Raw genomic sequence first — 13,919 nt, forward strand, 5'->3', positions numbered from 1 at the left:
ACGTGTATTCGACGAGTGAATCGTATATACTGTGTGTAGTCTGGAATTCATGAAACGATTTAAGTGCGTTATATGCTGTTTGTTTTTAATTTCATGCAGTGCGAGGGGCAACGTACTTTCGAGAGGATGATTAAACGTCAACACGTCTATTCGAAGCGTAGTTCCGACAGACGCGGACTTTTTAAACTTGCGCGCCCGCGTTAAGTAGATAAAGTCACCGTTCGACAAGACGCTTCATGTGTGTATACAAAGAAAATCGCGAATCGAATGAAACGTTCGGAGGAAAATTTGCAGGCAACTTTCGAGCGATTCATTCGTCAAACGCGAGAACTGCAACTGTCGGATAATAAATTCATGGGGCGCGGCGTTGAGCGATTGTCTGCGGTGATTCGTGTTGCGTATATGATGTACATGCGAGCAGAGAGCGAGTGAGAGAAAGACAGATAGAATAGAGAAAAACATAAGGCGCTCCTCGACTGCTACGTGTGCATGCATGCATGTATGGAGGGCGTCGGCGCATGCTGTTTTATTGCGGCGCGCGCTTGAAATTTCGCTGCGCACTACTGGCCGACGACTCGTCGACTCTTTATTCCTTCTTGCTCCTTTTGTGCATGCCGCCGCCGCAAATATGTCAAAGCGAGAGCGAGAGCGAGAAAGAGAGTAGTGTGTTAAAGAGGACGAAGAATGAAATTTGAGTGTATATGCATGACGTTCTCTCGGTGTACGTTGAACGCAGTTGTTTTGTTTCATATGGCGCTCGGGAGGAGAGACGAAAGAAGAAAAAAAATTGGAAATAAAAGTCAGAGGCTCCCCTCTCAGACCGGCAGTCCGACTCTGGGTGTGCGAGAGGTCGAGTATATACGTGTGCGTGTATCGTAACAAGAAGAAGTTACCTTGGGATTGAGGTCGCTGCCCTGCTGCATGAGAGTACCGACGGTGAACCAGAAGCTGTTGGCCAGGGTGAAGTCGTTGACGTTGTGAGGCAGCGCCAAATCCTCGGCTTCCGGGTCGAGGGAGCCGACGTGACCACCCTGATGACGAGGACGACGAGGAGAGCAGCCCCCCCGCCAAGTGGGTGCAAAACATCAACAACAATTACACGAACACAACTTTACCTGCTGTCGCTGCTCTGACTCTGCTCTCCATCTCTCTCTATCTCTCTCTAGTTGCGACTTTGATGTATTATACATGCGCGAAAGAGAGACAGACAGAGGGACCACTCGGCGGGAGCCTACCTGCAGTGGACACTTGCAGGCGGGACAGGGCGCCGGCTCGGCCCACTCGTACGGCGAGAAGCGAGCGACGATCCAAATTGTCAGCGAAACCAGGACGTAGGCCGCCAACATGTACAACCAGATCTCCACCGCCAGTGGGTTCATGAACGAGAACAGCCGTGACGGCATGCGATTCGATACCTGCGCCGACCAATTCCTGTCGTTAAATCGAACACTGATCCGGGTGTATACCTACTGTCACTTCGACGCGTGGATTTGTATTTTTCATTCCTTTACTCCCTTCAAAGAGACTCATTATCGCACATTCACTCTCTCTCTCTCTCTCTCTCTCTCTCTCTCTCTCTCTCTCTCTCTCTCTCTCTCTCTCTCTCTCTCTCTCTCTCTCTCTCTCTCGCATAACGTAATTCGACTTGCCGCTGGAAATTCCATTTAGCCGAAGGAGCGCTGACAAGAAAGCTTTCCTCTATACACACCAGCCGCGCGGGTTACACTTGCCGAGGGGGGGGGGGGGATTATTATAGAGGAAAAAATGTAGATCGCGCGAAATAAGACCGAGTTGCACGCTGCGGGCCTTTCAATTAAACGGATTGACGAGCCGAGAGCACGGAATTGGATTTCGTGGAATCGCTCGGGATTACTCGCTGGCAGAGAATCGATTTTCCATAGCCTCTCGCTCTGTGCGCGAGTGAGTATGTGATGTACACTGTACAGGAGAGAGAAAAGGAGATAAACGGATAAAGGAAGCGTGGATATAGTCGTAGATGATCGCTGCGAGGTCGTCTTCGCAATACCTTGGGGTTGAGTCCGCTGCCCTGTCTAAGGAATGTGCCGGTGATGAACCAGAAGCTATTGCTGATGGTGAACTGGTTCTCCACGAGGTCGGTCTCGCCCATGCACGGATGCGGGTTGTTCCACTCGTAAGGCGAGAAGCGCGCCATGACGAAGAGCGTGAAACTGACGAGCATGTAGGCCGCCAGGACGTACAGCCAGATCTCCACTGCCAGGGGATTCATGAAGGAGAAGAGCCGCGTCGGCTGGCTGGACGGTACCTAAATTACGTTACGCTACGATTTTAATTAAAACGGCCCCCGCCCAGGTTGAGCCAGGACGCGTGCCCCCCTCCGTACGTCAAGCCTCGGACGCAATATTATATATAGTTTCAATCGGCTCTGCATGTACGCAGCCCTCTATACGTGTGTATACTTCTCCCATTAGCCCGCAGGCATCCCCGCGACGTTCATCGCATGCTGAGACGTACGGAGAAGAGGCTAATGGAGGGATATATGGATATACATATATATATATATATACTCGTCAGTGGCTGAAAGGGGCTTTTACCTTGGCGCGCATGCTTTTGGCTGCAGCTCTGCATCAGTTTAATACAGAGACGAGCAGTGTGCGGTGTGTATCGATCTCGAATCACGGAGTTTGTGTCAAGTAGGCTTACGCGGTTTATAATCGCATTAACAAGCGGTCTCGGGATATACGCATGCAATCCTCTACATCCGAGCGCTCTCGCATCATGCATTCGTCATCTCGTACGACACTCACCGAAGACTCTTATTACATATACGTGTTTACATAGTGCGATTCGCATGATGGAAAAGCCACAGTGGCGCACATGGGCTGCGCGCGGCTTTTCGAACTCACCTTAAACAGAATGCCGATGCCGAGGTTCATGAAGGGCTTCGTGAAGTCGATGACGCTCTCCCGCGCGTAGTTTATCGTCATCGAGGCTACCGCCAGGTCAGCCCTCTGTGGAGAGTTAAATATTCGTTATATTCGTGTGAAATACGAGAGGATTATTTTGGGAGCATTACGCAACACCGCGCACGCATATCAGCGGCCTTGCAATATCGCGCGATGAAAATTCGACGATTGAAATTCGATATTCGCAACGCAACCGAGGTACATAACTTTAATTTCCGACAGTCAACGGTTATGCGAAAGCCCGCGGCTCTGCTATTTGCTGATTGACATTGATATCTCTCGTTATTTCGTTGTATATTACAATCTCGAATTATTACATGCGCGCAATGCCATAACGGACTGTAATATAATGAAAATCCAAGAACTAGAATTTCCCATATATTCAAAGGTTCGAGAAGCCTCTCCCTCTCTCCTTCCAGCCCAACAGAGAGCCATCGAGCAATCACGATATAGGCATGTACACACACACACACACTGCACACACAGCAAGCCAAGCTAGCGCATCCCTCCAGCGCAGAGCAGCGAAGCGCAAGCATACTGCACATAAAAGTCAATTTACCCGTAAGACCACCGCCGCCGTCTCGATCTATATCTATATACAGCCATAGCGTACATCCTGCCTCGCAATATTTTTTCGCCGCGGCGCGCGCGCCAATATCGAGTGTCATCGACGAGAGGACAATTTATAAAGGCTCGAGGCGCAGAGGCGGCATTTCAATCGGTCCCATAATACACAGCCGCGCACTCTCTCTCTCTCTCTCTCTCTCTCTCTCTCTCTCTCTCTCTCTCTCTCTCTCTCTCTCTCTTAGCATGAAATAAGACGAACGAAGTACGCGAGAGACGGAGAAAGAGCTTCGACTGCCCCTCAAGGATGATTCGCAGTACTTGACGAACTCTCTCCCTCTTTCTCTGCTCTTCTTCTTCTTCCGCGGTGAGCTTTCGAGTGCGACGCCGGGCGATGAGTGGCCTGGACGGCGCTTATCGGCTTCTCGCCTCTTTCCGCTTCATCTCTTTCTCCCTCTCTCTCTCTCTCTCTCTCTCTCTCTCTCTCTCTCTCTCTCTCTCTCTCTCTCTCTCTCTCTCTCTCTCTCTCTCTCTCTCTCTCGCTTATATAAGTCCTCTGTACGCGTATATTTATTGCGGGCATCGGTATTGTATATAGTATCGCTCAGACCAGTAAAGCATAACCAAGGGTGCATTATGCGCATTCATTTGAAATTCAAGACACTTTGGGATCGGCGTCACAATTATTTTCCAGAGTCACCGCCAGCGCCGTAGCGCAGCAGCCCGAGTCTAATTGCATTTAACTTTAAAAAGCGCCGTTTTATAATCCGGCTGTTTAGCCGCAGCTATGGCAGATTATTTCAAGCGGATTTTACACCTTTGAATTTTTTACGAGAGCAATTTCACACGCGCGCGAGTGTACGTATTAAAGCACGCGGCGAAAAAAAAATAAAAATAAAAAACGGACTTTCGATTCCGTCTCTGTGTACTGCCGCACGCCGAAAATACGCGGAATTTACTCTTTCGCACGTGGGCACGAACGTCCGTGTAAATTATTTATTTCGCGGGGCATTGTGCCGCGCGAGAGTAAACCGCTGGACGCGGTGAATAACTTCACGGCTGAAAAGCGTCGGCGGCGCGTTTTTAAAGCCAGCGCGGCTGTAGCAGCGCGCTGATGAACGCGCACGAGCGGCGCTATTATCGTAATCGGCCTTATTATTATCAATCGATTGAACTTCGTTTTATCCGTAATAGCGATGTAAATTTGCGTGCTACCCTCGCTTATTTTCTCAATTATAGTATCTGCCCCCCCCCCCCTATCGGACCGTTAACGACGTTTTCGCCCGAATCGTCGTCATTAAGAGATACGTTTTTTTCTTTTTGTATTTTTCTTACTGGTAGCCAATTTTCGATTTTCACTGCAGGCGCCTCCGACTTTTTCAATGGTATGGAATCGAAAGCAGTCTCGGAATAAAGTTTGTTCACTTAACGACCGTCACAAATTGTGTCCGCGCGCGGAGAGCTTTTTTTTCTTTCTCTTTCTCTCTCTCTCTCTCCCGGAGAGTTTGCGTGCGCGGTTGAATAAACGAGTCTCCTGGCCGTACGGTTAGTTCGCTCGCTCATTATATTATATCGTAACTTTATTTTTCCAGTCGCGCCGGCCACGAGTTATTGCGAAAGGGGATGAAAGGGAGGATCCTTTTAACAAAAATTGACTCAGCTCTCCACCCGATGTCTTATTTAATGTGTATAGGAAAGACTTTACTTTTACGTGCGTTAACGATCTCACGCAGAAATCTCTCTGTATAATGTAAATGCATTTCGAGCGAAGTTGTATACGCGAGACTAGGATTTCGGTGAAAAGAGCGATACGTCCCATTAACGGGAAACTCATAAGGAATTTAGTCCTTATGGCTTTTAATCACTTCAACTCCCTACAAGCTTCTGTCTCGCGCGAGTTCTCGAGAACCGAGCCCGAAACTCGTTAACTCACTCGCGCCATTCACATTCAAAACAGCCCCCCTCGACGTGAAAGGAGCCGACCGCATAAAATCGCGGCCGATCGAGAGAGGAGGAAAAGCTCGGGAAATAAAAGAGGCGCGCAAAGTATATGTACAAGCAGATATTTTAAATTTAAATATCGCGCGACGAAAGGCCAGTATAGCAGTTCGTCGAGAGACGAAGGAGAGAAAAGTCCGAGACGGTGTGTATAAGAAAAGGGAGAACGAGAGAAGGATTACCTCTGAAGAAAGAGGCAGCTTTTGTTCGTCGTTGGGAAAATTCGCGTCGTGGAATTATTAAGACGAGTTGAAAAGCTCGAGTCTTTGTCGAGGAGACGGCGCCCGTACGTATGGTAAACTGTACACGCTCGAGCGAACTTTGGAAAAAAAAGATCGTCAAGCTGAAGCTATAGAAAATTGCTCTTCATAGCGTATGTGTGTGTGTGTGTGTGGTGGTGGAGACGACAGCGATCCTTTCCGAAGATTGGACGAGAGGATTCGAGGAATCCTTATACGGATGCGAATAATCCTATACGTTATACCAGAGCTTTTTGAGCGTGACGTTATTTTTATTTCCTACTCGGCGTATTGTGCGTATGGAAGGATTTTTGGAAAATGAAATTAGGACTTTCAATGTATTCCGAATTTTCCGATGATGTGGAAATAATCCTGCAACATTTGCCGGCGAGCTGGTTGATACAGCTTTTAATCATGCTCGCAACAAGCTCACTTTTAATTAAAAGCTTATTAATTCCCTGTGAATGCTAGGTATTGATAATGACTCGACGTTAAAAGTTAAAAATGATGCATGCTGGCATCTCATCCAAGTATACTATATTAAAACTAATTAATGAAATATGGGTGCATCGAAAATATTAACAAATGCATGCGAAAATTTGCTCGTGAATTTGAGTAATCATTAAACTTCAATTATAAGGGAAATAATATTAAAATTTTCAAATTGCAAATATTTTGCGTATCTCAAACACAATTACAGCCAATCCGGCATCTGAAATTTAATCATGCAAAAATTGTCAAAGCATCAACCGCGCTCATCCCCCCTACCAATCCGAATAAATATTGTTAAACGACGTTAAAAGGCCGTCGACTCAGGCGATAACTCGTCGTCGCGAGGGAGCAGTCTGGCCGCAATGAAAAATTCATTCCTGGCGACGCGACTCTTCAAATAAAATTCAAAAACAATCGCTTCCTAATTAAAGCGAGTTCAAGGAAACTCGTCGCGGAGTCGCTGAAAAATGAATGGAAAAATTCAATTAAGCGCGAACACGCGGAAATATATCAGAAAGATTAGCTTCTACCTCTCTCTCTTTGCCCTGAATAATCCAACACCAGGGAGTTTTTGCCTAGTTCTTTATAAGCGCGAGTTTTTTGCATTGCAAACTAGCATCCGTATAAACCGACGACGAGCCTATGAATTTCCAGCAGAGAAAGAGTGAGACGTCGCGGCAGTAGCGCGAGAAACTCTAATAAGCGAAGAGCCTTTAATTATGGATGCGCTTTAGAGTGGTAATCCGTAATTCAATAAGTCAAGAGGAGTCTTTTTAGCTTCGTTCTCTCTCTCTCTCTCTCTCTCTCTCTCTCTCTCTCTCTCTCTCTCTCTCTCTCTCTCTCTCTCTCTCTCTTTACGCGGGGGGTTTTATGGAGGAATTATGTGGCGCTGGATTTGTACCGCTGCGAAGGAGGTATAGTCGTGAGATTATATAGTAATTATTTATGTTGGCTTTTATTTTTTGCCGACTAGAGAGAAGAGACTTTATAATTAAGCGAAATGAACGAGTTTTCTATTCCTACGAGACAGGCGACTCGTGATTATACGAGGTAATCTTGATTGAAGTATGACAAATTCTAACGCCGGGCTGCGTTCAAAGCCGCTCTCCGTGTGCGCCAAAACTGCACTGAAAAAAAACACAGCCATTTTAACTGAACTCGCACCAGTAATCCGTCATTGTACGAAGACTAGCCAAGATTACCGTTGAGTTCAGCAGTTTTAAAGAATCAGTTCGGTCGTTTTTGCTGGTGTCCCGCGTAAGCGAGCAATTTTACGAGTCGCGACTCGCCAAAACTACCAGTGGCACACCGTTGTTCTTACTAAACAGTCGTTACGGTAGCAGAACGGTTAAAACTACCGGACTTTACAGCAGAAACGACTGTGTTTTTTTTTCAGTGTGTAATCTTATAATCCGAGGCGAGTCACTCAAAATCTCTGATACGCGTACGGCAAATTTCGGCGATGCGAAACCGTTCCACGAAATGCTCTTCACTCGAAAGTGGGATAGAACCGAAAAGCAGAAAAAAAAACGTTTGCAATTGTCCAGAGGGTAGAATACCGGAGGTTAAAACACCCCTTCAAAATCGAATAAAAGCGGAAGATCGACGGGCCTCGTCAAATAACAGCCTGTCTATAGGTATACCCTCCGAGAGCACTCGACGATTAATTCTCGTATCGGCGCCTGCGAATGACTTTCCCGCGTCGCATCGATTTCCTATACATCTATAGATGCAAGTAGGTGTGTATACATGTACTCACTTTCTCCATGAGCTCGCGCACTATGCCGTTCCACTCCTTGGTCTCCGGGTCGTAGACGCCGTACATGTGGTCGGGGACGAGTCGAATGGCATATTGGAAGCCAACCTGGCCGGCTATCCACTTGAGCAGGTCTATGCAGAAACCCTCGAACCTCGCGTTCCCCGTCAGATTCTTGTCCTCTCGTACCATCACGTAGGGCTTTTCCTGGGGACGTATCGATGAATTGTAGTCATGGCATTAAATTTTGTCTGTGGCTCCGAGGCAAAGAGAAAACGGAAAAACTGCACTAATCTCTTTTCGCCTCAAAGCCAGAGCTACATACTGATCCGCGGATGTACGTGGCAATGCACGCTATCGATCGTGGAACAAGAATATAACAGCGCGAGAACGCTAATAGCCGAGCGCAGGGGTGCAATTCATATTAACAATCCTCTCAACAAGTGGTAATCGGTCCCGGCGCGCACTTTTTCCTTACACTCGGCCCAATAGAAAGCGTAGGGAGAGAGGGAAAAATAGATAAAGCACGCCGAGGGCGAAAAAAGCTCGGCGAATTCACTGTGCTCTACCGGGAATATAAGAAGAGAGGGGGAGAGGGAGCAATTAAACGCCGGGAGCCACTCGCTATTTTTACCGATTCATTCGGGAAACGAGCTGCGCGCGCGTGTGTTTTTATTCCTCCAGTGCGCTTTTTAGCTCGCGCTCGAGATTTCGCGTACGGCGTAGTATAGTAGTCGAGCATAAAAACGAAAAGGAAAAGGGAAGCTATATGCAGTCGCCTGGGATTCGCGCCGACGAAGATGAATCGAGCGGCAGATGGAGCGCGAGATAAATAAATAACCACGTGAGCGCGTGCTCGCGAAGAGAAGCTTGTATGCAGAGCTTTTTTGACGTCCGAGGACTTTTAAATTGGATGGACTACTATACGTTGCTATGTAGGCTAATTAGCTTTGTGCAAAACGCTTGAATTAAAGTAATCCAGCTCTCGGGCGGTTAAATTCTCCGCAACAATATAATACCTCGCGGCCGAATGCGCTCCGGGAATTACGATATTGCCTGGCCGAAAAAAAGCTCGCCGAGATTCCGCGTATGTATATAGGTAGAGAGAGAGAGAGAGAGAGAGAGAGAGAGAGAGAGAGAGAGAGAGAGAGAGAGAGAGAGAGAGAGAGAGAGAGAGAGAGAGTGAGAGAGAGAAAGAGCGAAGAGACAATTAACGAGGCGACGCCATTTAGGTAACAAAGCACCGCATTTTTCCGAAACGCATCATTTCGGCGAAAGTTGGCTGGCTCGCTCGCTCGGGCTCACTCGCGGCTAAAAGGGGATCGTAAAAGGAGAGGATTTACCTCTCTCGTCATAACGACGAGGGTAATGTTGGTGGCGGTTGTCTCGTAGAAAGCGCCGACGTCCGAGATGTTGACCCCGCTACCGAGCTTCCACTCGCCGACCTTCACAAGTTCCTCCTTCTTGAGCTTCAGCAGGTCGAGCTTGAAGTTGGTGCGTTTGCCCTCGTTGAACTCGATGTGGCCTGTGAGGCCCTGCAGGCCGGCCTGTAATTCATCGACTTGGCTTTGAGCTTTAATGGGCAAATGCTTTTAAAATAATGCGAATTTTTCAATTCGCTTGGCTTCCGAGAAGAGGGGTAAACCCCGAGGCGGGAGGAAGACTTTACGGCCGGCGCTGATATACTTCTGTTATTATCATATAAGAGGATTTCCCCTTCTGGTATGAAAATTGCAAAAGCGGATTTTTCTACGCGTTTATAGGATATAGCTACCGAAGCCAAGTCAAATGTGTATGAAAATAAAGAAGGATCGCATACAAATGAACTCGTATAAAGCCGCGGATCTGCGCCGAAAAAAGCACATGTGAGCACACAAGCGCGGGACAAGACTAATTACAAACACACCAGTAGCGTGAACGCAGTGCGAGAGATCGTCCCTTTTTTCTCGCGGCCAGTCGCGCAATTTTTCCGGAATGAAGCCATTTACACGCTGCCGCCGCGCGTTAATTACCTCTGGAAGTACATCTCGCGCGCTCGCACGCGCTCGGCTTATGCACACGCCGATGGCGAGTGAATTATGTCCCTGCCGCCGGCATAAATCCATTTGCAAACGCTCAGCGACATTGTGTATACGTGTTCGTGTGTGCGGATCGGGGAAGCTCTTTCTGTCTACTTTTCGCGAGCCGTGTATACCCGTTCTTTTATTTGCCTCGCAGCTGCGCGAGAACGAAGCGAGGAAGAAATACGACTGGGCTCGTGCTAATGACAAAACAAGCCGGCCGGTGAAACGTAGAGAGGGTGTTATAGGTGTACGGGTTATTTGCTCGAGAGCTTGTGGCCCGATTGTCGAGTAAGAGCTTGTGAGTAATGATTTCGGACCCAAAAGGTTCGCACTTGCACGATTTATCTCTTATAAGCTGTACTGACATACGGTGCGAGTGGAGGCGTTTTAGCGAATTGCATGCAGCGAGAGAGTTTACTTTTTAATCGAGCTTATTCGAGCTTGCAACTGTTTCGGCGAACTAAAGCACACGACGAGACCGATAGTTCGACACACACGCGCGAATAAGGGTAACAGTCATATTCTGGCGAACGATTAATCCGCTAAAATCCCCCCGACAGTTGGCTCCTAAACAAAAGACATTTAATCAGCGGACTAACCACGTTAACGTACTATACGAACTCGTGGACTTTTGTTCCCACGCTAGAGCCGAGTTTCGTCCCCGTTCTCTCCTGGTCCTTATTAAAACACGGAATTTTGCGCACAGCATCGGCGGCAGAGGCCAGTTAACACCCCGAGTTTCGCGCAAAGAAAATCGACGGACTTTTACAAGAAACTCGGCGAGGCGCCTTTTTACACGCCGCGTTGCCTCAAGAAACTTATAATAGGATCGAGAGCGAAAAGTGTATACATGCTCCAACCAAATGATTCGCAAGAGTCAGTCGACGCGTCGTTCTATATGCTCCTGTAGCCCTGCAAGTTTCGACGGATAAGCTCCTGGGAGCCAACGTGTCTTGTACCTATAATTTTACGAACTTGCGCGAGCGCGAATTTCGAACGAGGTGATTTCGCTAGATTAGGATATTCGCGAGCTGGTGTATTAGGTGAAAATAATTTCGCTGGTGCGTGTGAATTTCCCGTTTGTATCGTGGGGCTCGTAATTTATCGTTAAGCGATAATAAACGATATTAGCTGGCCGACTGAAAGTGGAATCCTGGTGTCGGGTTGCCAATTATCGCTCGCGCGTAAGCCAATTAACACACGATTATTATTGTTGATATCGTTTTGTTGCGGAATTTTAACGCATCGCGCAGTGATTGCATTATTCTACGCAGTATATCGAACGACATTATAGGCTTTCAAAAGCCTCCAGTCATTCGAACGCAACTTCCACGAAAGCATCGATGCGGAAAAATCGAACTGATTCCCATCAAAATTAGCGTTATCGAAGACCTGAACTCGGAAGCGTTGCGAATTTTCAGGAACCCGCGGCATTATTGCTGAAACCGCGAATTCGGTATAGTATTTCCACATGAATTAACCTCCGCAGGCAAACAGCGACGTATAGTTCTGCCCTTGCGAGCATAGCGATTTACAATTATGTAACCGCGAACGAAGAGAGACGCAACATAATATTGCGGCACCATTCCTTGAACCTCATTAAAATATCCCGACGACGACGACGAGGTAAAGGCTGCGCGTTCGAATAAGCGCACGAAGCTGCACGGGGTTATTTGCTAAACGCGCTGCTTCATTACACGCGCGTCAACGAGGCTTTTCTTATAAACACCGCCTAGCTCTCACTCTCGTGTGTACAAGCTACAAACGCGAGACTCGTCTCCGGGCTCTGTGTGTGTATATGTGTGCGTGTGTGTGTGCGTGTGTGTGTGTGTGTTTGCTACAGACGCACAGGCAAATCCCTTAGAGCTTTTCAGTTGCACGCGCAAGCCGCGCTTTATACGCGCCTCGAGGCATTTATGGATTGCGAAAAGCGCTTTGGGAATTATTTTTTAAAGCAGATTTGCAGTGACGAAATTTTTCCCGGCGCTTAATAGAGTTAGTTCGCGAATTTGAAATTCTATGTAAACGCGCATCGTTATGCGGTTTATGTTACATGCGAAACTATCTCAGCCCAGTGTATACAAACGTATCATCGTTTCAGGAAGAAGTTTAACACGCGGTACAATGGGCAGGTTAATTGATCGGTCGTTCCGATTGAAAACGTACGCGCTTTGTAAACATCGTAACGAGAAAGCTTTCAATTGAGTTAATGAAGCACCGTAAACCGTTTGCTGAAGTGATTTCGCGCGCGCGAGCGCTGTGTTTGTTTTGAGAAATTTGCATTAGAATTTCGCGTATACGCGCATAGGTACCCGGCGCGCAAAAGTTTCAGATTGGAATAGCCGAAACTAATTGAGCATCGTACCTGTAACTCGAGCGTTTACTGGAGGACGCTCTCGAAATTGTTTTTTACAATTATAACCAACTACTGTACAACTTTCTCCGCTATTTGGGGAACCGCAAAAAAGTAGAGGAAATTAAAAACTAAGCAGGATCGCGAGTCTCAAAGGCAAAAGGTAAAGCCGCACTCACGGAATTAATGTAATTGTACAAGGAGAGCCCGTCGTCCCAGGGTTCTTCCCTCTCGCAGGACAGGTTGGCGGGCCGGAGTATGTGACTGCGATCCAGCGCTGCCAGTCCGTGTGCAAACACCTGCACACTGTCGTAGACCAGGGCCGGCTCCGCCTGCAACACATAGAGTCGAGGACGAAATGGTTAATGGACCGAGCGTTTGTTTGTTCTCTCTCCAGCCATATGATTCATTATCGCGCGATTATCGTTTATTCGCATTGTTTAACCGCCGGAGGCTTATGTGTGCGTGTAATGGAATTTCCTCGTCGGCAAGTAAAACGCTTGCTCGATTCGAACTGGAATTTCCGCGGAAACTTAATGCGCGCAATGTAGTTCGCGAGGAGAAAGGGTTCATAATGCGCTTCTCGTTAGTGCGTAACAACTTTGCTGTACAGGAGTCTACATTGAGTCGTTGATCAAGTTTCGCGAATCCATCCTCTTCTGCGATGACTGCGCGTTAATGTTGCATTGTGCTCCGCGGTGAATAATTGTCGTGTCGACGGCTGCTGTTTTTACCTGTATTATTCCCGATCTGTTCAGTATCGCGTGTCCGACCGGCTGAAAGCGTTCCATTTGTCTGAGCGTTTCGGCGACCGAAGGCTCCTCCGTATCAACTAATCGAAAGGCAGTCATGTTTACGCTATTGTACTTAAAGTCTTCGAGATCGAACGTTTCAATGTCCTGCAAAGAGAAATTCGATATATCAATTAACACTTTATAAAACACTTGATTATTGTATAAGAGTAAAACACTTACAAAACTTGTGAACATGTAGTGATATCTATAGTCGTTCATTTGTAGTTGCAGTATCTGAAAGTTTAAAGAAAGACAAATGTAAAATCATACGAGTATAAAGCACGCGTTTCATTCGTATACTCACTGCTCTAAAGAATTGTGGCATGTACATAGGATCCGTATCAATAATTAGTTTGTAAATCTCTTTGTGTCGGATTTCCCTGAGGACTTGTCTATACGAGCCAGGACCAGCCTGGCGAATATACATCTCCGTTTTCGGCGAAGGCGGCGATTTCACTAAGTCTTGCAGTTTGAATAAGCCTGCAACGGCGGTGGAAAAAGCTCCTTCAATTACAACAGCAAGCTCCATACTCTATATAAAGAAATTAATTTCTCCGCAGCGGACAAAGACGATAAAAAAAAGAGAAAAATATCAGTAAACCGCTTGAACATTAAATTCTTATCCAATCAAGGGAAGAGAATTCAAGTGAAAACTCTTTCATGAACTTCCATAAGAGAGTACATTTTCTCTCTAATTAATGGCCGACTCGAGCGT

At 47.1% G+C, this 13,919-nt stretch overlaps 1 protein-coding gene across 5 annotated transcripts in view; it reads right to left on the reverse strand.

The window, feature by feature from the left end:
- LOC100122171 (glutamate receptor ionotropic, kainate 2) overlaps positions 1-13,919 on the reverse strand; it is a 71,380-nt gene that overhangs the window by 12,378 nt on the left and 45,083 nt on the right. For 3 of the 5 annotated variants that reach the window (XR_004344638.1, XM_031924470.2, XM_031924466.2), the window contains exons 5-13: positions 13,509-13,684; positions 13,385-13,438; positions 13,145-13,309; positions 12,590-12,742; positions 9,338-9,541; positions 7,998-8,201; positions 2,886-2,990; positions 1,236-1,415; positions 894-1,031 (exon numbers count right to left, since the gene is read on the reverse strand). Coding sequence is in view for 4 of the 5 variants with exons in the window: in XM_031924470.2 (XP_031780330.1) it covers positions 894-1,031; positions 1,236-1,415; positions 2,886-2,990; positions 7,998-8,201; positions 9,338-9,541; positions 12,590-12,742; positions 13,145-13,309; positions 13,385-13,438; positions 13,509-13,684 (1,379 nt within the window). In the remaining variant the exon portion in view is untranslated. Of the gene's footprint in view, positions 1-893; positions 1,032-1,235; positions 1,416-2,026; positions 2,285-2,885; positions 2,991-7,997; positions 8,202-9,337; positions 9,542-12,589; positions 12,743-13,144; positions 13,310-13,384; positions 13,439-13,508; positions 13,685-13,919 lie in introns of all 5 variants that reach the window. The other 2 variants (XM_031924467.2, XM_031924471.2) reach the window with 1 other exon arrangement.

The sequence above is a fragment of the Nasonia vitripennis genome, chromosome 2 (assembly GCF_009193385.2).
Source record: "Nasonia vitripennis strain AsymCx chromosome 2, Nvit_psr_1.1, whole genome shotgun sequence".
Classification (NCBI taxonomy): domain Eukaryota; kingdom Metazoa; phylum Arthropoda; class Insecta; order Hymenoptera; family Pteromalidae; genus Nasonia; species Nasonia vitripennis.